At 37.2% G+C, this 22,929-nt stretch overlaps 1 protein-coding gene across 2 annotated transcripts in view; it reads right to left on the minus strand.

The window, feature by feature from the left end:
- The window catches only part of TOM1L1 (target of myb1 like 1 membrane trafficking protein), a 42,307-nt gene that overhangs the window by 5,544 nt on the left and 13,834 nt on the right, over positions 1 to 22,929 (minus strand). The window contains exons 8-12 of one of the 2 annotated variants that reach the window (XM_069482372.1): positions 12,204 to 12,337; positions 9,490 to 9,550; positions 9,131 to 9,248; positions 7,690 to 7,786; positions 1,124 to 1,175 (exon numbers count right to left, since the gene is read on the minus strand). In XM_069482372.1, coding sequence (XP_069338473.1) covers positions 1,124 to 1,175; positions 7,690 to 7,786; positions 9,131 to 9,248; positions 9,490 to 9,550; positions 12,204 to 12,337 — 462 coding nt within the window. Of the gene's footprint in view, positions 1 to 1,123; positions 1,208 to 7,689; positions 7,787 to 9,130; positions 9,249 to 9,489; positions 9,551 to 12,203; positions 12,338 to 22,929 lie in introns of both variants that reach the window. The other variant, XM_069482374.1, reaches the window with a different exon arrangement.

Here is a 22,929-nt window from a genome sequence, read left to right on the forward strand (position 1 = left end):
AGTAAGGGAGGCCAGTGTGGTGGGAGCAGAGTGAGCCGAGGGGGAAAGGCAAGAGAGGAGGGTGGAGAGGGAACAGGTAGGCTCACATCAGCATGCCAGGTTTTTACTGAGTAAAGCAGTGAGGAGGAAAATCGTAGGTGGGTTTTGAGCAGATGAGGGACATAAGGTGACTTTACTACTGAAAAACATTGCTGTGGTTTCTGTTTTGAGAATAGATTGTGAGGTGCTGGGGAAGGGAGGGAGGCAAAGGCCGAAACAGGGCAACCTTTAGAGGCCACTGTAGTATCTGTCTCCTGGTGCTTGGACTAGGATGCAGAAATGAGAAATGGCTGGATAATGGACATATCTTGAAAGTAAAAGGTAGTAGTTAAGGCTATTACTCAAGGTTTTTGACCTAAGCAACTGAAAGAATCAAGTGGCCATTTACTGAGGTGGGAAGTCTGCAGGTTGAAAGTGGAGACTGGGAACAAATCAAGAGAAGCTGTTAAGTAGAACGTGGACATATGAGTTTTGAGTTTAGGCAAGGGCACTGGGCTGGAGATACAAACTTGCAGGTTGTCAGAATTTGAATGGTCATTTCAAGATATGAGACCAAAAGACCATGGAGGAATGAATGGAGATAGAAAAGTCTGAAGCCTGGACCCGAGGTCTCCAATGCTCAAAGGTTAGCAGAGGAAGAAGGGCCAGCAAAGGAGAGAAGACAGGAAAGCAAGGTGGGAGAAGAAGCAAAATTGAGCGGTGTCCGAAAGCCACATGTGCAAAAAGGAGGAAGTGATCCACTTTGTCACATGCTGCTGATAAATCAGGTAAGATGAAGACTGAGAATTGTAGTTCTAGATTTCCTATTATGAGAGTCACTGGTGACCATGACAAGAGCTATGTCTGTAGAGTGGTAGGGATAAAAGCCTGTCTGAAGTCTTGTCAAAGAGGATGGGGAAAAGAAAGTGGAGACAATAAATATAAATTTTGATCCTTAACAGAAGTGAGGGAAAGGAAAAGTCCTAATAAGGATTGCATCAATGCATTGCTGAGCAGAACATGAGAATTCAAGGCCAGGAGTTCTTTTTTGGCCATGATAATGTGCTGACTAGGTGCACTGCCAGAAAAGGGTTTTGTTACTTACATTATCATATGTATGACTGGAGGCGAGGTTTTGGCTGGTCCTTTGGGTGAACCTAGGATAGTGTGATAACACAGCATGATTACCCTACAGTGAGAACACAAATGCAAAAAGTAAGATGATTTTCCTAGTCTAAAAGCAAAACCTCAACCATACCTTCAGACTGCACAAAGTGTTACTTTTATATAACAATTGCCATCTTGTTGGTTTCAGTGCCTACCAGGTCATGATGCCCAAATGCCAAAGGCCTAAAGTACTGTCCCTTGGTAGCCCCGAGACGCTGGAGTGTGCACTAATAAGAACAGAGCCTTCAGTTTTTCTATCAGAGTAACTACCACCCTATCATTTTCTGAAGGATGAGAAGCAGTGCAGAGCAGAAGTTAAGAAGGAAGCTGGGAGGATTCCAGTTCAGGGTAAGGTGGAGCAGATACACTTTACCCTGTCTTGTCAATGGAGTGTTATTATTAAAGCTGGAATGCACAGAGCAACTATTTCAGGACTCTGAAAAGTAAATAGTAGCAGACTGATTGGGAAAGACAACCAGAATTCAAGTATCGCTGAACTGTTGGTGTATTTACCATGTTTTACCTCTTTATATTCCCTGAGTAAATGCAATGCCACCTGAAACCCAAATGCAGGCATCAGTGAGGACAGACAGGACTCCAGGAAGAGCCCTCTCATTTTCACTTAAGGACAAGAAAAAGGAAACCCTATAATGCTCAAAAGTGTGTGGAAATCCTGTGCCCCTTTTTGTCCTTTTCTCTCACACCCTACACAACAGGCAACCTCAAGGTGGCTGCACTGAAGAACCAGGAAAATTTCAACTTGTATGAGAAGACAATTAACAGACATTGATGCCAGGAAGACACAGATGTTAAAATTACAAATACTCCAACAAGGAATTGCAAATAATCTTGACTAAAAAAAGGAAAAATAGAAAGTTTCAGCAAAGAAACAAAAGATATAAAGAACCAAATGGAAATTTTAGAATTGAAAATATAACAACTGAAATTAAAAAAAAAACTTACAGATGAGCTCACTAGCAAAATGGAGATGACAGAGGAAATAGTGAACTCGAACACAGATCATAGAAATGATCCATTCTAAACAGAGAGAAAAATAGAGTAATAAACAGAACCCTAAACACCTATGAGATGACGACACATCTAACATTTGTGTCATGAGAGTTCCACCAGGAGAGCAGAAAATGTGTAGTGCTAAAAAAAGAAAAAAATGGAGCAATAACTACTGAAATCTTCACAAGTTTGGTGAAAGACCATAAACAAACAAATTCAAGTACCATGTAGTAGGTTAAATGCTGGTGCCCCAAAAGATATGCCCATGTCCTAATTCCCAGAACCTGTGAATGTTACCTTATTTGGAAAAAAGGGTCTTTGCAGATGTAATTAAGGATCTAAAGATGAGGATAGTATACTGTATTATCTGGGTGGGCCATAAAACCAATGATAAGTGACCTTAAAAGAGAAAAGCAGAGGGAGATTTGAGACACACAGAAGAAAAAGCCAGTTGAAGGTACAGGCAGAAATTGGAGTGATGTGGCCAAAAACCAAGAAATCCAAGGAACGCCAGCAAGTCACTAGAATCGGGCAAAGGCAGAGAATGGATTTTCCCCTAAAGTCCTGGAGAGAGTATGGCTCTGCTGAATTTCAGACTTCTTGTCTCCAGAACTATGAGAGAATAAATTTCTGTGGTTTTAAACCACCCAGTTTGTGGAATTTATTACTGTAGCCACAGGGAACTAATATGATCAGCCAACCCCAAACAGAACAAATCAAAAGAAGTCCGTGGCCGGGCGCGGTGGCTCACGCCTGTAATCCTAGCACTCTGGGAGGCCGAGGTGGGCGGATCGTTTGAGCTCAGGAGTTCGAGACCAGCCTGAGCAAGAGCGAGACCCCATCTCTACTAAAAATAGAAAGAAATTATATGGACAGCTAAAAATATATATAGAAAAAATTAGCCGGGCATGGTGGCGCATGCCTGTAGTCCCAGCTACTCGGGAGGCTGAGACAGGAGGATCGCTTGAGCTCAGGAGTTTGAGGTTGCTGTGAGCTAAGCTGACGCCACGGCACTCACTCTAGCCCGGGCAACAGAGTGAGACTCTGTCTCAAAAAAAAAAAAAAAAAAAAAAGAAGTCCGTGCCCAGACACATTATAATCAAACTGCTCAAAATGGAAAAAAAAAAAAAAAATTCTTTAAAGCAGCCAGAGAGAGAACACAATACATTATCTACATGCGGAACAGCAAGTCAAATTAATGTAAATTTCTCACTGGAAACCATTTAGGCCAGAAGAGAGTGGAACCACCTTTTAAAACTGCAGAAAGAACAGACTGAACCCAGAATTCTATATTCAGTGAAAATATCCTTCAGGAACAAAAATATAGTAAGACATTCTCACATGAAGTAAAACTAAAAGACTGCTGCCAATAGATCTGCTCTAAAAGAATTGCTAACAGAAATTCTTCACAAAGAAGGGAAATCATACTAGAAGAAAGAAGAGTAAAAGTACTGGTAAATATTGGGTAAATATAATAGACTATTCTCTTCTTGAGTTCTTTAAAATACATTTGAAGTCTACAAGCAAAAATTATAACATTGTTGGTTATTTCTTTTCAATATATAGAGATGTAATATATAACTATAATATAAAAGGAGGATCTGTATGGTGATAAGATTTCTACATTTTACTTCAAGTTGTAAAACACTGATTTTAAGTAAACTGAAAAATTAAGTATGCTGAAATCACTAAAGAAACCTCTCTCTCTCTCTCTCTATATATATATATATGCACACACACATAATACAAAGATACAGTCAAACTCACAATAGATAAATTAAAAGGTAGTACTAAAAGTATTCTAATAATCCAAAAGAAGGCAGGAAAAAGAAGACAGAGAGAAAAAAAGGGAACAAATGGAAAAATTACACAATGGTAGCCTAAACCCAACATACAACTACATTAAATGTAAATGATCTAAACATATCAATTAAAAGATAGAAATTATGAGAATACATATAAATGGATGAACACACTATATGCTATCTGTGAGAAACTTTAAATATTTTAATATAGTTAAGTTAAAAGTGAAAAGATGGAGAAAGATATAGTATGCAACTACTAATCAAAAGAAAACTAAAGTGTCTATATTAATATCAAAGTAGACATCAGGGCAAAGAAAATTATGAGGGACAAAGAGGGATATTACATAATGATAAAAGGGTCAATTAACCAAGACAACAATGCTGAATGTATGAGTTCAAAACACATAAACACCAATTTTACAGAATCTCTTCTAGAAAGACTACATACTGTATGATTCTATTTAGATGACATTTTCAAACACAAACTATATATAGTGATATAGAACAGTTTGGTGGTTGCTGGAGGTCAGGGCTTAGGGGTGGGAAGGTGTGACTATAAAGGAATAGCACAGGGAGTTTTTTAGGGTGATGGAACTATTCTGTATCCTGACTGTGGTGATGGTTATATGAATCTATACATATGTTAAAATTCATATTAATAGAACTGTACACCCAACAAAAGGTCAATTTTACTATATGAAAATTTTAAAAATAAAATTAACTAAGTACAAAAAGAAAAAAAAGGACCGTTACTGAAATCAGACCCATTTGACTTTGAATCCAATTTCAGTGCTAGTTGGGCAACCATTGGCAAGTTAATCTTCCTCAGCCTTGGTTTTAAAATGAAATTGATAGTGGTACCTACCTGGTACCTACCTTACTACTGGTAAGTAATCAGTAAGCATTTCTTATACTTATTAGCTTTTTGCCTGATAGTAAGTGGACTATAAATATGACCTGTGACTTTATCCTGTCTGCATTATTGTTTTTCAAGGATTCTTTCTGTTCTGAACAATTGCATCACTCACTTGGTCTGTGATGGTGAACAAATTAAACTGCAAACATGAAGGGCAGGAAAAAAAAAATCTGAAGACCATTTAGACATTTTAATGGCTGATTTTTCCTCTCGTAAGTGATCTTAGGCATATGATTTAACCCAGGTTCATGCCCTAGTCAACTTTAGTGCTTCAATTTCTGACACAGTGAAAAATTGGGTCTAATTGTATAGTTTCATGTATCTATAAGATTTTTTTTGAAAATTAGAAATTAATAGATATAACTTAAAAAGATAGTCTAGAAAACAAACTGTTATTGCTATCACAGATTATCTTGTATGCCTGTGGATTCTAAGAACTGTTATAATTATTTTGATATCTGAATCTTGGGGTAGATACCTGGAGTTTCTCAATGTATGATCGGAAAACCACTGCTTTATGATTTTCAGCAATGCTTGTTAAAACTAGTGATTTGTGCTACTGAACCAGAATTTCTGGGGGCCAGTGATTTGACTGTTTAACAGTTACCCAAGTGATTTTTATGCACACTAAAGTGTGAGATCCACTAGGTTACAGATTAAAATAAGCAGCTATTAGCTGGAATTTGATTTAATGAATTTTATAAACATTTGTTATAATGGGATTTTATCTGTATTACTTATTCTTTCTCATATTACTCAAAAAGATTAGCAAGACAGCAGGAACAAATCAGCTAACTTTTTTTTTTCCACAATACTTTGAGTAGCTGTTTTACAGAATCAGCTACTTTAAACTACATTATTTACCAAGCAGCTTCACTAGAAATTTGCCTACATTTCAACATTTACATGCATTGCATGTAGCCAAGACCTGAGGTAGTTAATCTAAGGTATTGACCCAACTTAGTGGTTCAGAGATAGCCATTGAAACTGTACCATTTCCCAACATATGAATCTTTCCTTTCTCCTCTTCTTCCCTTACCCTTTTTTTGCTCATTTTTCTTCTCAGTTTGATTCTTCTTTCTCATTATCCTCCTTCTTCCCCTCCCCCCTTTAAACATAGAAAAGTAATTTGGTGATTGAGTACACAGTATCTAAATAAAACAACACTAGGCAACTTAAAAAAAAATCTAAATTCATTGATATAAATTCACTGCCAAAATATGTTGTTAAGTGAAAAGCAAAAGCAAAGTTCAGAACAGTGTGATAGTATGTTGCATTTTATTTAGTAAAGGAGACAACAATTCATATTCATATTTACCTAAAGACACTATGGAAGGATAAATAAGAACTTAAGGTGGATTATCTGGGTGGGAGCAGACAGTGACACTACAGAAAAGGGGAAAGGAAGAATGAAGTGCAGATGAGATCAAGAATTGTCTTATACATCTTTTTATATTGTTTTGATATCTGAATCATGGAAATGTATTGCCTATTACCTAAAATATATACATTTAAAAGGAAAAAAGCAACAATGGCTTTGGCATAAGGCAAATCCAACTTCTAATTATTTTGTGCTTTATTTATTTTATTTAACCGCTCTCTTTTAGTTTCTCCCTTCCTGTATCCTGTGTTTCTTTATGCAAAGAGACAAATATTAATATATATTCTTATTTCCCACCTTCTTACACAAATGCAATACATTATACACATACCACTTTGCACCTTTTTTTCCCCACTTAGCAATAAATATATTCGTGATTGTCCCTCACATAAAGAGCCTGTTTTTCATCCCCCCCAGCTGCATAATATATTGTACAGATATTTATTTAACCAGTTCCCAACTGATGGACACTTGAGTTGTTTCCAATTATTTACTATTGCCTAAATGTTGTAAAAAATAATCTTATAAACACCTAATTTTGTATAAGTGCAATATAAATTCCTAGAAATAGGACTGCAGGTTCTAAGGTAAATGCATTTATAATTTCAGTAGATATTGCCACTTGCCCCTTATAAGGGTTGCATAACTTTGTGACAGTAACTAACTGTCTTTCCACAGCCAACAAAGTATGTTATCAAATATTTGGACTTTTCTCATTCTGAGAAGTTTAAAAAAATGCCTCATTTGAGTTTAATTTACATTTCTCTATAAGTAAACTTAAACATCATTGCATACATTTATGGGTCATCAATATTTCTTTCTTGGTTAACTATCGGTTCATCAGACTTGCTACTTAATTGGCTACATGAACTTAGGTAAGTTCTATTCCCTTGGATAGAGAAAGGACAGTCTCTTCTCCTGTACAATAGGAATAATGATAATAGCACTGACCTAAGAACTTTAGAGAAATAAACAAAAGTAGCTTAATAAAGAGCCTGGCATATAACAAGTGCTCTGTAATTGCTGTGGTCATTACTCTTAATTTTGAGCCTCATTTCTCTTCCACTTCCTTTGTCATTGTATTTCCCCTACCTCCTGTTACCTCAAAAAAAAAAAAAAAGAAACAATTTATTAAAGGCTTATTATGTACCAAGTGCTATATATTAGGAGTTTTGCATACAGCATCTCACTGAATCCTAGACAGTATTCTTAGAAACAAAATGAACATTCACAGTGGCTATGTCACACAGCTAGAAGGCAGTAGTACTGAGATTCTAACTCAGGTCTGATTGATTTTTAAGTCTCTATTTTTTCTATTATGCCATGTTTTCTTAAATATAAGGAATCAGAATGTCATGGTATTAGTTCTGCAGTGTTACTGACATACTTACAGGGTTGTTTCTGTATTTTCCAAGGCTAGCAAATCCATCTGTGGATGAAGACTGGGTATTAAGTGGTTTGTTACATCAGGGCTTGGAGCACTGAAATCTAGAACACAAAATGGACTTGTCTGGCTTTAAAACATTTTGTCAGCCGTTATGCTGGATTTTCCACAGCATAAAAAAAAATCCAATCAAATTAGAGAGATTTAGATTTTTTTGTCACCATAAAATCAAGAGATTTCCTCTAGGAGACATTAGAAGGCATAATTTGATAGCTAGAGAGAGAGACATTCCCTGCCACAAAAACAGTTTGTTGTAAAGGTAACAAATACTTTTGTATTGAGTTTTCTGAAATCCCAAGCTGATCCCGAATGGAAAGGATTTTGTATGTCTTGTTCTGCCTAGCACAAAAATAAAAAGTTATGGTATATATTGAATAGCTCTACATTCATCTCAAGCTCTAAGCCCCATAATCTTCAGTGAAATAGCCCAAAGAGAATAATTCTTTTCTCACCTCTGAAAATTCCTGATAAATCAAGAAAACTCTCCAATGTAACTGATTCTACACATCCCACTGGCCTACACAGCAAGTAGCCAACACTTCAGAAATAGGGAAAGTTAAAAGAAAACCACAAATTCAGTGATACTGAGTATCTTTACTCTGGAAACACCAGATGACATAAGAGAAAAATTGACTTTAGTTTGGTAAAACTTCTGGATTTCAGCATTTTTCATCATCGTTATTTTGTAATTTACCAACATTTGTTGGGAATAAGGACAGTAAAAGATAAATAAGTTAGATAAGATAGGTAACCCCTATCTTTTATTAATGTTTATAAAATGCATTGTAGGCATTTTTACAATGCATTTTATAAACATTAGTTCATTTACCTTCATAACAACCCTTTAAGGCAACCATTGTTCCCATTTTAAAAAATAAAAGTCTCAAAGGATAGGTGGTTAAGAAGTGACAGAACTGGTATTTGGACTTAGACTTCTCTGGCTTTACAGCCTGTATTTTTCCTTCTACATTTCACCATCACGTGGATCATTCCTTATAATTCCTGAGTTTCTTCATTTGCATCAAATATTTCCTTACCTGATGCTGTGGTACAGCAGAAAAACCCAGTGATAATAGCATGTGGGTTCAGAGTAGATTTTAAGTATTGACCATCGAGCTGAGCAACCTCTACAAAGCAGGCCAGGTGAATTCCATGAGATTCTAAGCCAGTGGGATGAATTTCAAGGACCTCCTCCCCCAGACACATCCCATTCCTGTATTGGGTTTGACCCAGCCATGTGCCAGGAAGTAATTACATCTCCTGACATAGTTCTCTGATATTCAAACTGACTTCAGTCCTTCTCAGGTAGCATTTAATCACGAAATTAAGGAGAACTGTTTCACATCAACCTTTTCTGCTGGTCTGAAAAGGCCTGAGTGCTTATTTACTTAAGTCTGGAAGCTGAGCATTCCTAGTGCTGAGTTCTCCCAGAGTGGCCGTAGGCATCGGAGGACTGGGACTCAGGTCGAGGAGCTCACAAGATGGGGCAGAAGGCTCACTGGCAGTCTGAAAACAAAGCAAAAAAAAAAAGAAAAAATGTGTCATGTAGTTTATCTTGGCTTTCTCCCCATAGGCTTTCCTTAATAACATTAAATTATTAAGGCAATTACTCTATACCACCAAAAACACTCCGACTTGTCAATGCATGTCTCCTCTTTATAAGACTTGTTTTAGATAAGGCTTGCTTCTTGCTGTATAACTTGTTAATTGTTCAATTGTTTATTTTATAACATTTCTACTCACTTACATTGGTGGTTTCCTTCTGGTTCTTATTTTGCTCCAAAATCCTTTGTTGGTTTCGAGTAAACCTGTTTAAATTAGTAAAATGCAAGTATTTAAAAGAAAACAGATATGAAAATGCTATAAAATTCAACAATTATAATATGCAAATATTAAGGAATGAAGACAATCACCCTCATGCCAGTAAAATTCTACTCAATTCCCAATACTATACTTTTAATAACTTTTTTCCAGTTTATAGAATATTAATACCCTTAGAGAAAATGGTGAGAAAATAGAAAAGTATTTTTAAAGATTAATAATCCCATCACCCAGAAATTATTAACCCTATTAACATTATTCCAATATTTCTTCTATAAATGAATCTATTTTTAAACTTAGTTGAAATTATATCTTACCTAATTCTGTATCCTAATTTGATTATGTCACAAGCATTTTTCTATTGAAAAATACAATTTTTAATTTCTGTAATATTTTACCTTATGAATCTATCACATCTTTAACCATTCTTCTTATTCTCAAATATTTATTTCCTATGTTGCCATTATAAATAATTTTCCAAAAATTCAAATACATTTAAAGTATTTTCACCATTTCACTATTTATAAGATACTTAATGCCAACAAAAAATATTGATCTTTTACAACTACAATTTAATTTTACATTGCTTGTCCACTGAGAGTAAAGGAGGAGCAGTTAAATAAATAGGAGAATAGATGTAAAAGACTAGCAAAGTTGAAGGCAGCAGTCCATCAAGTGTCAGCATTATTACCTAGTAGTTACATGAGCAGGATATGACTTCCTAAACCTTGGTTCTCCATCTGCTAACAGGGAATAACAACATTTGAACCATTTCCTCAGAAAGTTAATTTCCAGGGCAAAGATAGAAAGATAGGTGGTACAGGTGGATGAATGTGGAAATGCTTTGCAAACTGATAGCTGCTTTAGAAACATGCAGTATTACTATTACAACACCTTGATTCCATGAGCCCGAACACTTTAAAGTGTAAAAAGCTTATACTGAATCTGAACATGCACTTAGGGTTAAGGAGTTTTCTAAAACACATGCTTTTTTAAATTCCGTCTCGTTATAGTATTGGCTTCTTGCATTCCACTCAGTTATGTCCTGGGTATGAACAATCTTCCCAGATTAAGCCCTGAGTAACCAATTTTAATTTCTTTTTTTGCACAATTATTCTCTGAATGAAATGACTGGAGACTTTGGAATAAAGCAAATGAATATATTCTGCATGTGGGATTGATGTGAATCTTTGGACCAGAGGACAGACTGTGATAGACAGAAGAATAATGCTCCCCTCTCCACTAAAGGCATCCACATTCTAATCAACAGAACCAGTGAATATGTTAGGTTAACAAGGCAAGGGGGAATTTAAGGTTGCATATGGAATGAAGTTAGCTAGTGAGCTGACCTTAATGGGGGGATTATCCTGGATTGTACGGATGAGCCCAGTGTAGTCATAAAGGTCTTTAAATGTGCACGAAAGAGGCAGAAGCGGAAGTAAGAGAGATACAATGTAAGAAGGACTGAGCTAGACATTGTTGGCTTTGAAGATGGAGGAAAGGAGACATGAACTAGGAACATGGACAGCCTCTAGGAGCTGCAAAAGGTAAGGAGATGGATTCTCCTCTACTCGGACTTCTGACCTAAAGAACTCACTTCTTCATTTTGTGATAATAAAGTTGTGTTGTTTTAAGCCACTAAGTTTGTGGTAATTTGTTACAGCAGCTACAGAAAACTAAAACACCAGACTAGTATCTTTTCTAAAGGCAAGAATTTCTGAATTTTAGGACTTGAGTGTTTCAATCACACAATTTACTGCAGTTGCTTTGGCATACAAGGTTCAAAGCCCAATCAGAACGAGCTGTTCACAGCAGTAATCCAATCTCCTGATATCTAGGCCAAATAAACACATTCCCCCTCAGAGGAAGCCTTTATGCACTGGTCTTATGGTTTTCAATGGGATTCTCTAAAATGAAAACCAGAAGGCAGCACTATACTGAAAACCATGTGATTTTCCTTGGATATTTTTCTGTTTACAAAGATTTATTCTACAGAAAACAAAGGGCAAGGATTGTGAATCTGTTCAGTGCTAAGAAAGAAAATGAGGATACTGGGCTCACATCATCAGTCAATGCCCTGTCCCCGTTGCTAACAGGCAATAAATACGAGATAGTGAAGGAAAGAAACTACCATTTCACAGGTACTGGTGTTATTTCGCTGACTCTCTTGGTTCACTCATGATCAGTAGGAAAAAAATCTAGTCAATAAATTAAAAGGCTCAATGGAACATTAATACGGAGGAGATATAATATTTAATGGATATCAATGTATTAATACTAGCATTGCACTAGGTGCTTTTAGATATAGTATCTTATTTAATTCTCAAAAAAAAAAAAAAAATGCCCAGCACCTCCAAATAGGTTTTATTATCCCCTTTAATGGATTAAAAAAATCAGAGCAAATCTTAACAAAAGAAAAGAAATTATCACTTTAACTGGGAGAAACATCTTCCCGGCATTTACTGAGCAGGGGCTACCCACTAAAGGGAAAATCATCCCATCCAAAATGCCAATACGTCTCCCACTGAGACACAAGGATATAGAAAGTGTTCCCTTGTGGGCACTCTAATGAGAATGCTGAGTAACTGGTGGTGAAACTGGAATTGGAGGACGAATAGAGAGGGTATGCCACCTGCTCACCTCTCACATCCAAGGATGGCGTTATTCAAATCCTCATTCACTTGAATCAGCTCCACAGTTACATCTTCATTTTCCACCACCACGAGCAGGTCCATGATCCTCTCTTGCATCTCCCGACCCGTCTTATAAAGTTTCTGTCAAAGGCAGGAGAGAGGTATTTTCTTCTAAGCTAGGAATGTTCTATAAAGACAACAGACTTGCCAATCTGCACACACCAGTTATCACCTCCACACTGAGTCACCTATAGGAGACTACCAAAGTATTTAACTGTGGACAGCTCACCCCTCCTATTGGAAGGCAGTGAGCTATCAAATAATTATATTTTCCTCTAAAAATCAAAACAGGTTATAAAGACAATATGATACACTGGAAGTAATATTGGACTAAAAATTATTACTAAAAGTACTCTGTGGGAATTCTAGATGCACTGCTTATTAGCTGTGCCATGTTGGGGAAAAAAATTATTTCCTGAATTTCAGTTTTCTCATTCGTAAATGAAAATTATACCACTTGCCACATCTACCTCAAGAGCTGACATGGAAATCCAATGATGGGTACATAATGAGGAACTCTATAACTATAATGCATAAACATAAAATGTTATTGTCATTATTAGTGATGATGGAAGAAGTAGTTAAAATATATTTACAATGGCATTATTTATTTCTTGTTATGTTGTACTTACACATTTATAGTTACATCAATTCCAAGGTAAAATGAACCATGATTAAAAAACTAGTCATGGATAATATCCTTATTTGGACTACCTAGAATCACTGCATTAAGCCATGACTCCATTCCCCAAACCAGTTTTTTCTCATAAGCATCAGAGGCATCTACAGCAAACTTACTGATTGAGAATCTCCAGGGCTGAGGCTCTGGGAACCTACATTTTTTGAAAACAACCCAAAGTGTGTCTTATGTATACTGACATTTGAAAACTGCTGCCTTCCAACTGACTTCCTTCTAGGCAGGCCTCCAATAAACCTGAGGCGTGTAAAACTGATATTAATATTTCCTCAAGTCCATCTTGGCTAGAATTTGTCCGTGTAACGGTACATTAACATCAGGCAAAAACACAGGGAGTTTCTCCTTTCTAAATGAAAGCAGCAGAACTTGCCGAAACATCACACAATTACATTATCTGACTTTTTCCCCTCAAGAAAGAAAGGCCTGCTGAAAAATTTATGCTTCATGAAACCATTTAGAATCTCAAACAATCTATTACAAGACTCCTGACAGGAAATCTCTAAATAAATAAATCAAACTATTACTGACTGGCATTTAGACTCAGAGGTAAAAGCCACTACCCTCTACAAAATCATAACAAAAATATTTAAAAGACAAAATGAAATAAAATGGGAAAATAAAAAGTCTGAGGCAGACAGTTAACAGACTCTCGGTTTTTATACTTGCAATGTGCAGACAGGAAAACTGTCTTATTTGTTAATGACAATGGCCACTATCAGCAACAGTATAGTGCAGGGATTAACAGTTTTGCTTAAAGCCTCAGATATTAAATATTTCCCGCTTTGTGGTCCATCTAGTCTCTGTTGCAACTATTCAACTCTGCCATTGTAGTGTAAAAGCAACCCTAGAAAATATGTAAACAAAAGGGTGTGGACATGTTCCAATAAAACAAAGACAGGTGGCAGGCCAAATTTGGGTAACTTATGGCCCCTTGTATAATGCAAAGAGAAAAGACTTTGGACTCAGTAGGTCAAAGGTACCTCCCATATACATACTAGATATGGGATTTTCAGAAATAAGGCTACAATTTAGCCTTGGATTTTGTTTTGTTTTGTTTTTTCATCTATAACACAATAACAACAACCATCTTGTAGAGTTTATGTAAGACTACAAAATGGTGTAGTTGAAACACCATAGCACCTGGCATACAGAGGTGGTCGGTAGTCAATAAATGTCTTATGGTTGCTTGACGAGGTGTCACTAGAAGCTCAACTAGATAACCAATACAATCTTGTAATACTCATTCTGTTACCCAGGACCCAATATTATACAAAGGAGAGAACTAAGAAGGGCATTTAATATAACCCCCACAATGAATGAAAACTTTTGCTTTGTTCTTGCTTTAGAGAGTGCACAGAAATTGTTCCTCCTGTTGCTCAATGGCAGTCTCGCTAGAGCAATGTCAAGATCAAGGGAATACAATGGCAGATGCCTATGACAAAAATGTAGAAATTAATTTGAAATGAATTTGCAGCCAACATCAATAGCCCCCGGTCACATGAAGACACTCCCTTTGCCTTTTCCAGAGACAGATGGAAGGGAAACATGAAAGGAACACCACATCTCTCAACAGGTTTACAAAGCAGAATGTGAAAAACCTCTTCAAAAGACAGCCCACTCTGATCTCTGCAATTGATGTCTGTCTCAGAGGAGCGCCAAGCCACCTGGAAACAGCACAGATCAAGCACCAGGGACAAAAAGGATGGGTCAAGAGTTCCCCACAGCAGGCACCTCCAGGGCTGTGGATGTGGGGAGACAGGGGGAGCAAGTCAAAATACAGAGTAACAGCTGCTGGTGCATATGTCCATCACGGAGCCCTTGGAATTGCCTCCTTTTATACCATATAAAAGAAAACAGGCTTCTAAGTTAAAGTGAATTTAACAATCAATTCAAAAGTCTTCGGAGCAAAACAAAAAGGAGCTCATTAAGCATTTTCTCTTCTGACATCCAGATGGCTCCTACACTTCCACAGAGCACTCAGGAATTAAGGAAGGAGATCCTTATGCATTTTCAACTCCAACTACAGTCATCCCACGTTGACCAACACAGGGCAACTCCATAAAAAGAAACATAAAAATGCTTGAACATCTCCTTTGAAAGAGCAAAAACAAGAAGAAATGTGTTTGCTTGAGAGCGTCTCTGGAAATAATATCTGCATGGCAATAACCCTATTATCAGCCCATAACATATTTCCTTTATCCCAGTTCTCCCCACCCAGACTACAGGAGACACAGAGAATGTGTCTATCTGCTCAAATTAGAAACTGGCCCTAGCCACTCTAAAACTGAACATTGCTCACTTAACTTGCTCATGCATTCTCCTTTTCCTTACACAGGCCTCAGCCAAATGACAAATTAATTGTCAACATAATCCTCAAGAAGATCATTCATTCATTAGAACCCTTTTGACTCTCTTTCCTAACTAAACATTGTCTGCATTTTATTTCTCTAATGCCTTTGTCTTTAGTAACTCCTTCTGTCCTAAGTCATTCATTCTTCAACAAAGAGCACTGATCAATTCTACAGACGTTTAATGAACTCGTTCAGGGTGCAAAACGTATACTCTAAATATGCATCGTTGTATGAAGGCCTGTGATGGATTTTAAAGTACAGGATTTGGTTACTGCCTTCAAATTGCTTCCCATCTAGCTTGAGAGCTAATACATACCAACACGAAGAGACAATAGGTTAGTGATCTACACTAGGAAATCAGTCCTGGGTTCAAAATGAGAAACAAGTTGGTGAAGTGGATAGAACATAAGCTCAGGAGAACAAGGTTCTCACTCCAGCTCCATTGCTTGCCATTGTGTGGGCAAATTATTCCCTTTCTGAACATATAGCCTCATCTGTAAAGGAAGGGAGATGGACTCAGTGACTGAGAGTCCCTTCTGCTTTTAATAAAGGTAAATGAGTGGTCAAAGGAGTATGACTTTTTTTTTTGTTTTTTAATCTCAGGGTTTTTTTCCTCAACTGCTTACAAAATATTTTCCCAGTTTAAGATTTTAGATTCCCATGATTTTATATTTCTCCAAGTTAAAGTAAGACTTTCTTTAGTTGTACTTTCAAAATCTGAGTTCCTTTATTCTGCAGAAGACTAAAGCATTCTTTTTTTTTTTCTTGTCCTACTTGGACTAGGCAGAAAATGAGATAAGAAAGACTAAAGTGGGAGGTACCAGGTAGTCAGCTATCCAAGATAAGAGTAAGGTGGGCCAGGGCTGAGTGCATAATGCCAAGAGAGGAAACCCAAGTTGCAACTCTTCATTTCTATGACAGGAGCAGCCGCCTCTAACTCATCACCACATTCATTAGACTGGATACAGCCTCAGAATCATCTACTCCACTCTGGCAAGTTAAAGGAAATCCAGTCTCCACCCCTAATGAAGTTCAAAGTCCATAAGCAACACAAAGGTAGGAAAAAATGTCTGCCACACAGTATGATTCCACTGCCTAAGAGTCTAACAAAAGAGCAAGAGCCCCCTTAATTAGGAGGGCTTCAGGATCTAATTGTTCAGCACACATTGGAGAAAAAGAGAGAGGATTCCAACTACATATATCAGATTTCAGATGGAAGGAAACATGGGAACGGGTTCCAAATAAACAGAATAGCTACTAGACGGTAAGCACAAACAGATAAAACAGGGAGAGGTTCCAAGTACACAGACTGGTTTTAATGTTCACAAATACTCTGATAAGACTGTGGTCACTGGTAAGGTCTGCGTGCAAGAGCAGCCAAGAAATTTATCAGTAGATACCTTTCCCATGTGCTGGACACCTTTCCTTTGCCCTCAAGATCCACTGTCTGCACTTTCTGCCCTACTCTGTGCCCCGAAGCCCAGCTTCTAGGGACCACATTGCCAGGTGGCAGCCAACGGGGCACGCTGGCAGGAAACAGGAGGAAGGGAAGAGAATGAAGTCTGGATATTTTTCCCTATCCTTCTTCCACTGCTGCTGTCAAGGCTGCCCTCTCCACGTTATTCTTTCCACTGGGTTCTGGCAAAAGTTCCTTCCTCTGGCCTTCTCATACCTACGGAAATTAGTTAATAGTCCAGGCTAGTGATTTAGCCAGTGTGGTTTCCCTGAACTCTACAACATCCTCCTAAATAAACTTGATCCAACTTTCTTCAAATTACCCAAACTGAGTCTTTGACTAATACACCCTATGAGGCATGAAAATACATCTTTAGAGTAATATTAAAATAGTATGATACCAACATAGGCACAAATGAGTCAAGGGGAGAGAACAGCCTCCAAAAGACACCCTTATACTAGAATATACAGTATGTGTGATAAAGGGGCATTTGAAATCATTGGAGAAGGTCTGAATTATTAATAAATGTTATTTGGACAACTAGCCATCTGATAAAAAAAAAAATAAATGAAGGCAAAATCCTTATATCATACCAAGGATAAAGATTTAAATTTTAAACCATATAAAATATGAGGGGAAAATATCTTTTGATTCATTAAGCATATTTTTATTGAGTGATTACATTGTGTCAGGCACTGATTTGGGAGCCAGACTGAGCACTGAACAAGACAAACCTTGTGGAGCTTCCAATCTAGTAGGCAGACAGCTGACACCAGCGCAAGAAAAGTTTCAGACTCACAAGTGTCAGGCAGAGAATGGAATGGTGTTATGACAGGAAGGTGGCTGACTTCAGATGGGGGAATCACAGAAGACCTCTCAGGGAGGTGACACTGAGATTGGAATGAAAAGACAAAGTTGGCCATTTGAAGATGGGGAAGCATGAGAGTCAGGGATGAAATAGCTTCCCAGCAAGAATGAACTGAGGGTGCTCGAAAAACAGGAAGGGGGTCAGCGTGCATGTGCCATGGAAGAAGAGGTAGCCAAGAGATGACCAGGAAGGGCTTTGTGGCCAGAGTAAAGAGACTGGACTTTATTCCAAGTGTAATGGGAAGCCACTGGCAGGTCTCAAGCAAGGAACAATATAACATGGTTTACCTTTTAAAAAGCTATAATAGATATGCTCAATATTACCAGTCATTAGCGAAAAACAAATTAAAACATAAATGAGATACCACTTTATATCCACTAGATGGCAATTTAAAAAAAACAAAAACAAAATACAGTGAAAATAACAAGTGTTGGTGAGGAGGTAGAGAAATTGGAACCCTACTGCTGTAAATTGCTGGTAGAAATATCAAAGGATATAGCTATAGTGCAAAACAGTTTGGTGATTCCTCAAAATGTTAAAGTTATTAATATGGCCCAGAAATCCTATTCCTAGGTTGATATTCAAAAGAAGAGAACACAAGTATTCAAAAAGAAAACTGTACATGAATGTTCATAGCAGCATTACTCACAATAGCCAAAAGGTGCTAACAATCTAAATGTCCATAAACTAATGAATCGATAAATAAAATGTGGCATATCCATACAATGGAATATTACCAGGTCATAAAAGGAATGAACTTCTGATACATGCTACAACATGGAAGTTTTATACTAAATGAAAGAAGCCAGACACAAAAGATCACACATTGTCTGATTCCATTTATATGAAATGTCTAGAATATATAAATCCATAGAGACAGAAAGCACATTGGTGGTTATCTGGACATGGGAGAAGACAGGAAGGGGGAGAGAGTGCTTAATGGGTACGGGGTTTCATTTTGGGGATTTGGAAAGGTTTTGGAACTAAATAGAAGGTATAGTTACACTGTGAATGTACATAAATGCCACTGAATTATACACTTTAAAATGGTTAATTTTATGCTATGTGAATTTCACCTCAGTTGAAAAAAAAAAAAAAAGGTATATAGAGTTTTCAGGTTTTTGCACAGCACTGTATTCAATATCCTGAAAATCTTCCTGAAAACAAAATACCTACAAATGCTGGATAAGATATATTAATTAAAAAAAAAAAACAACTCTTAACATGCATACCTAAACTTTCAAGAATGCATGAAAAATCCTCAAAGGCTGAAAATCAAAGAGGATCCAAAGACATGAGAGGCAATAAAGACACAGGGCTCAAAAGGCACCCATCTGCCTATCTCTAATAACTTGGAGCTTTCAGCAGAAGCAAAGACAAAGCCCAGGGCCTGAACAAGATGGGGAGATGTAGCAAAAACTCCTACATGCAGATGGGACTCCTACATGGCTACTCCCGATATAAGCCAGCAAATCAGAAAAAACTTTAGTGGTAAAAGGGAGAAAAAGGGACATGACAAGAAAAATAGTGTGCCGGTTTCGGCTTTTGGTGGAGAGGGAAAATGGGTATTTTTCCTGAGAATTCTAACAGCTGTACCACATCCTTATCTCTAGAGATGAGGTGGTGTGCCTTCAAAGTTTAAAAACCCTAGGGAGTGCTGGTCATTTTTAATTCTGACTGCAGAGGTTCCTAAGATTCTTTTAGAATCCACCAGTTATTTGGAGTATAGTCCTTTCTTCTGGCCAGAACAGCCACAATGGAAGTTCCCTGCTCAGACTATAGAGGACAGATACAGCTGTCTTAATCACAAGTGCCCTAGGGCCATCCAATTTTATTCTGATCTTGAGGTTAAACATGAGCTGCCTCCAGGGATGTCACTTAGAAAGGGTCTCTTTCACCTGGGTGGGGCTGTGGTTTCCTCAGTTGGTCTGATCCCATCTGCCTTATCAGGCACTATTCATTCTCACCCTTCTGGTCACCTGATGGTCTATATTTAGCCTTTCCTGTAATTGTTGGGGTTTATTCTTATTTCTTCTGTCATTTCAATGGGATTTGAAAAAGAAAGAAGAGGTAAATTTATTACTTAAGCAAGCTAAAGAAAAAAACTGTGGTTATTAGCTGGTTTTAGGAAAAAAAAAGTCTGTTTCACAACTAATAGCTGATTTCAGATATTTTTATCACTTTTTTACAGTTGTACTCCCTCTTCCCTCAGAGTGTGCCTGTGGGCCTTCACTGCCCCCCACCTGGCTGTCCCCTGCTCTGATGACCCTCTAGGCTCAGGCTAAAGCCTCCAAAAGCCCCAGCAGTTATGTGGGGGTAGCCACCCTGGGAACTAGCATTATCTGGGTGTTCTAACACTACTGACCTGAATAGTTCAGACAGGTGTGAGAAAACCTGTGAAAAAGTACAATATAAAGAATTACTTTGTTTTCCCATAATCTATCTTTGCTGGCTTCACCCTTGTCCTTTTTCCCCATAGAAGATTCCATCACATTATTTCAGATCAATCATAGTGGAGTTTAGATTTAAAAAAAAAAAATTCAAATACTTGTCAAAAGAAATTAAGAATAGTGCTCTCACACCAGATCTTTATGTGTTACTAACAAAAAGCATAGAAAGAAAAATAAAGTTACACATTCAATAGTCTCTAAACAAGTTGCTCTGATGCCAGAACCCATTCAACTTGAATTGGCCATGAGTAGTAATCTAATGTTGATTTACAACCTAAGTCTCTTTACTATTCAAGGCAATACACAGCCCTGAGCTCTGGCATTAAAACAGCAACCAAGAAATTGGCATTATCCTTGCAAAATTAAACCAAACATCTGCACCCAAACACTCTGAAACAAAAAGGCATTTTACAAGCTGGAATAAAATATAAAACTGGATTCACATATTTAAATGGAATGTTCCAGTGTACATTTTTACTGAAGGATTATTTACCACAGATGGATGAGAACATGAGAAAAAAGTCATAAATCATTTCATTTTAGAGCTCTGAAAAGCCTGGGAAGAGCAGGTAGAACTAGAAATACTGCTGTGGCCATTTTTAAAAAATATCTGCCATATCTCATGTACCCTTTTACTTTGATATTGAATTTTTCAATTTTAGTTTAACACACTAAATTTTTTAGCATCACAAGTTCCAAACTTTATATTTGTAAAAGCCTCCAATTATGGATTTTTAAAAAAAGCATTACTACACATAAACTCTAATGATTAACTTTCCTTTTCATCTCCTATATAAATAGGATGTGCTTAATTTTTTTTTACTAAGTATCATTTAAACTCTTCATTTTATACATACAGAAACTATGTCCAATGTTATTACAGTAAGTAACTTGCCTAAAACCAAGAACCCCAAAGATGCTCAGCAAAATGATATATTATAATGCTCCTAAGTAAGATATTCTAAAAGTAATATACTTAAAGCCACTGCTCCAAAATATTGATTTGTTTCTCAAGGTATACTACTCTGATACTCTGTAGAATACTGACAGATACACAGCAAATGAGGATTCTTTTTTCAAATAAGTTTTGTAGATATTGGGTTAAACAAGGACTCTTAGAACTTTTACTGTACCAATGAACTTTATGAACCTCCAAGAGGAGGACATAACAGGCAATTGATTTTGCAAACTTATTTGACCACAGATGTCATTTTCTACCCTAATTAGGAGGGCTTCAGGATCTAGCTTAAGACCAATGAGAAATGCTCTCTTAAGTTATTTCCTAGAGTCTAGTCTTGCTTCCCCAGAGTTTAACATCTCAATGACACCAGAAGGATCCTTCTGAGATCTGGTCTGGTTATATGGCCCCTTGGCTTATATCCTTTTAATGGCTCCCTTCTGCCATCCTGATTAAGGATATGGCATAAAGGTGCTTAATAACCTATGTGGATCAGCTCTTATCTGGAACTATACGCTCCCACGTTTTGGGTTAAATCGTCTTCTCATCCCTACACACCTGAGAGATACCACAAACTCACATCCATTAATGTGGGGATGGGGAGTGGCAAGGAGTTCCTTAAGAGGAATGTCAGAGTCCCCAGTGGTCTCTAGATACAGACTTGCATAGATATAGCTGGAAAAATAATCTCTGGTATGTTTTTATTATTTTTTTAAATAACCCTTTAAAAAACTCTTCTGAGCCTGTAGACAGCACAAAAACAGTGCAAGGTCCAGATTCGACCCACAGGCCACCGTTTGCTAACTCCTGAATTAGAGGAAAGCACAACACAGGACACTGAGGACCACTCACAATGAGTACTGCCACAGAACATGCAAGGAATAGGAAGGGTGCTCCATTCCTAACCACTGCAGAAGCGAGAACACATTGGCACACAGGGACCTAAACAGACTGGTTGAGGTACAGCAATGAAACCACCAAGCAAGATAACCCCTGCTCATGCCTCTTTCCCCAACCAAGACCAGATAGCTGAGACAGCAGGAATGTTTCCAGGAGGGGAACAATGATTGGGATAGAGAAAGAGGGTATTATTTCCAGGTGCTGGGAGCATCCAGGAATAAAATTGAAGCATACAATCCAGAAGACCAGCTATCAGTGTATCCCACCCAGTATTATCCCATGCTGACACCCCACACGCTGAAAACAGTATCAAGCACAGCTGTAGCAATTACAGCCTCCTCTCGGCCTGGGTGAGCTGGGTCAGCAGAGAATGCAGACCAGCTGGCAGAGAGTCTCACACAAAAATGAGCTCACTATCTGCAATCCAGCTGGACATCTGAGGAATGTAAATTAAAGAGGTGATGAAAAAAAGAATTTGCAAAGGACAAGCCATAGAGCAAAGAGAAAGCAACTTTAAAAATAATTACTATCCTAAGAAAGATAAAGTACAACCATTCAGTAAAAGAACTATTATAAAGATCCAATTAATTTAAGATATATCTTTAAATTATATTTACATTATTTATAATATAAAAATGAAATATATTTATATATGATAAATTTATTAACATTTTTAAAATAAAAAATATAAGTGTTGAAATAAATATTTATTAAGACTGAATAGACAATCTGAGGCACATGTTTTAGAGAAATACAGCAAAGAGAGAAATTATCCCAGATCTATAGCACAAAAGGATGAAGAGATGAAAAGCATAAAAGAAATGTTAAAAGATAGATGAATTCAACTGGAAAGTTTCATCATCCAAAAAAAGTTTCACAATAAAAGAGTAGAAAGGATGGTAGAAAGGTAATTAATTGAAGTAAGAGCCGAGAACTTCCTAGAATTAAAAATATACCTAACTTGATAAGGCAAAAAAGCCTATCAACTGCTAA

The sequence above is a fragment of the Eulemur rufifrons genome, chromosome 9 (assembly GCF_041146395.1).
Source record: "Eulemur rufifrons isolate Redbay chromosome 9, OSU_ERuf_1, whole genome shotgun sequence".
Classification (NCBI taxonomy): domain Eukaryota; kingdom Metazoa; phylum Chordata; class Mammalia; order Primates; family Lemuridae; genus Eulemur; species Eulemur rufifrons.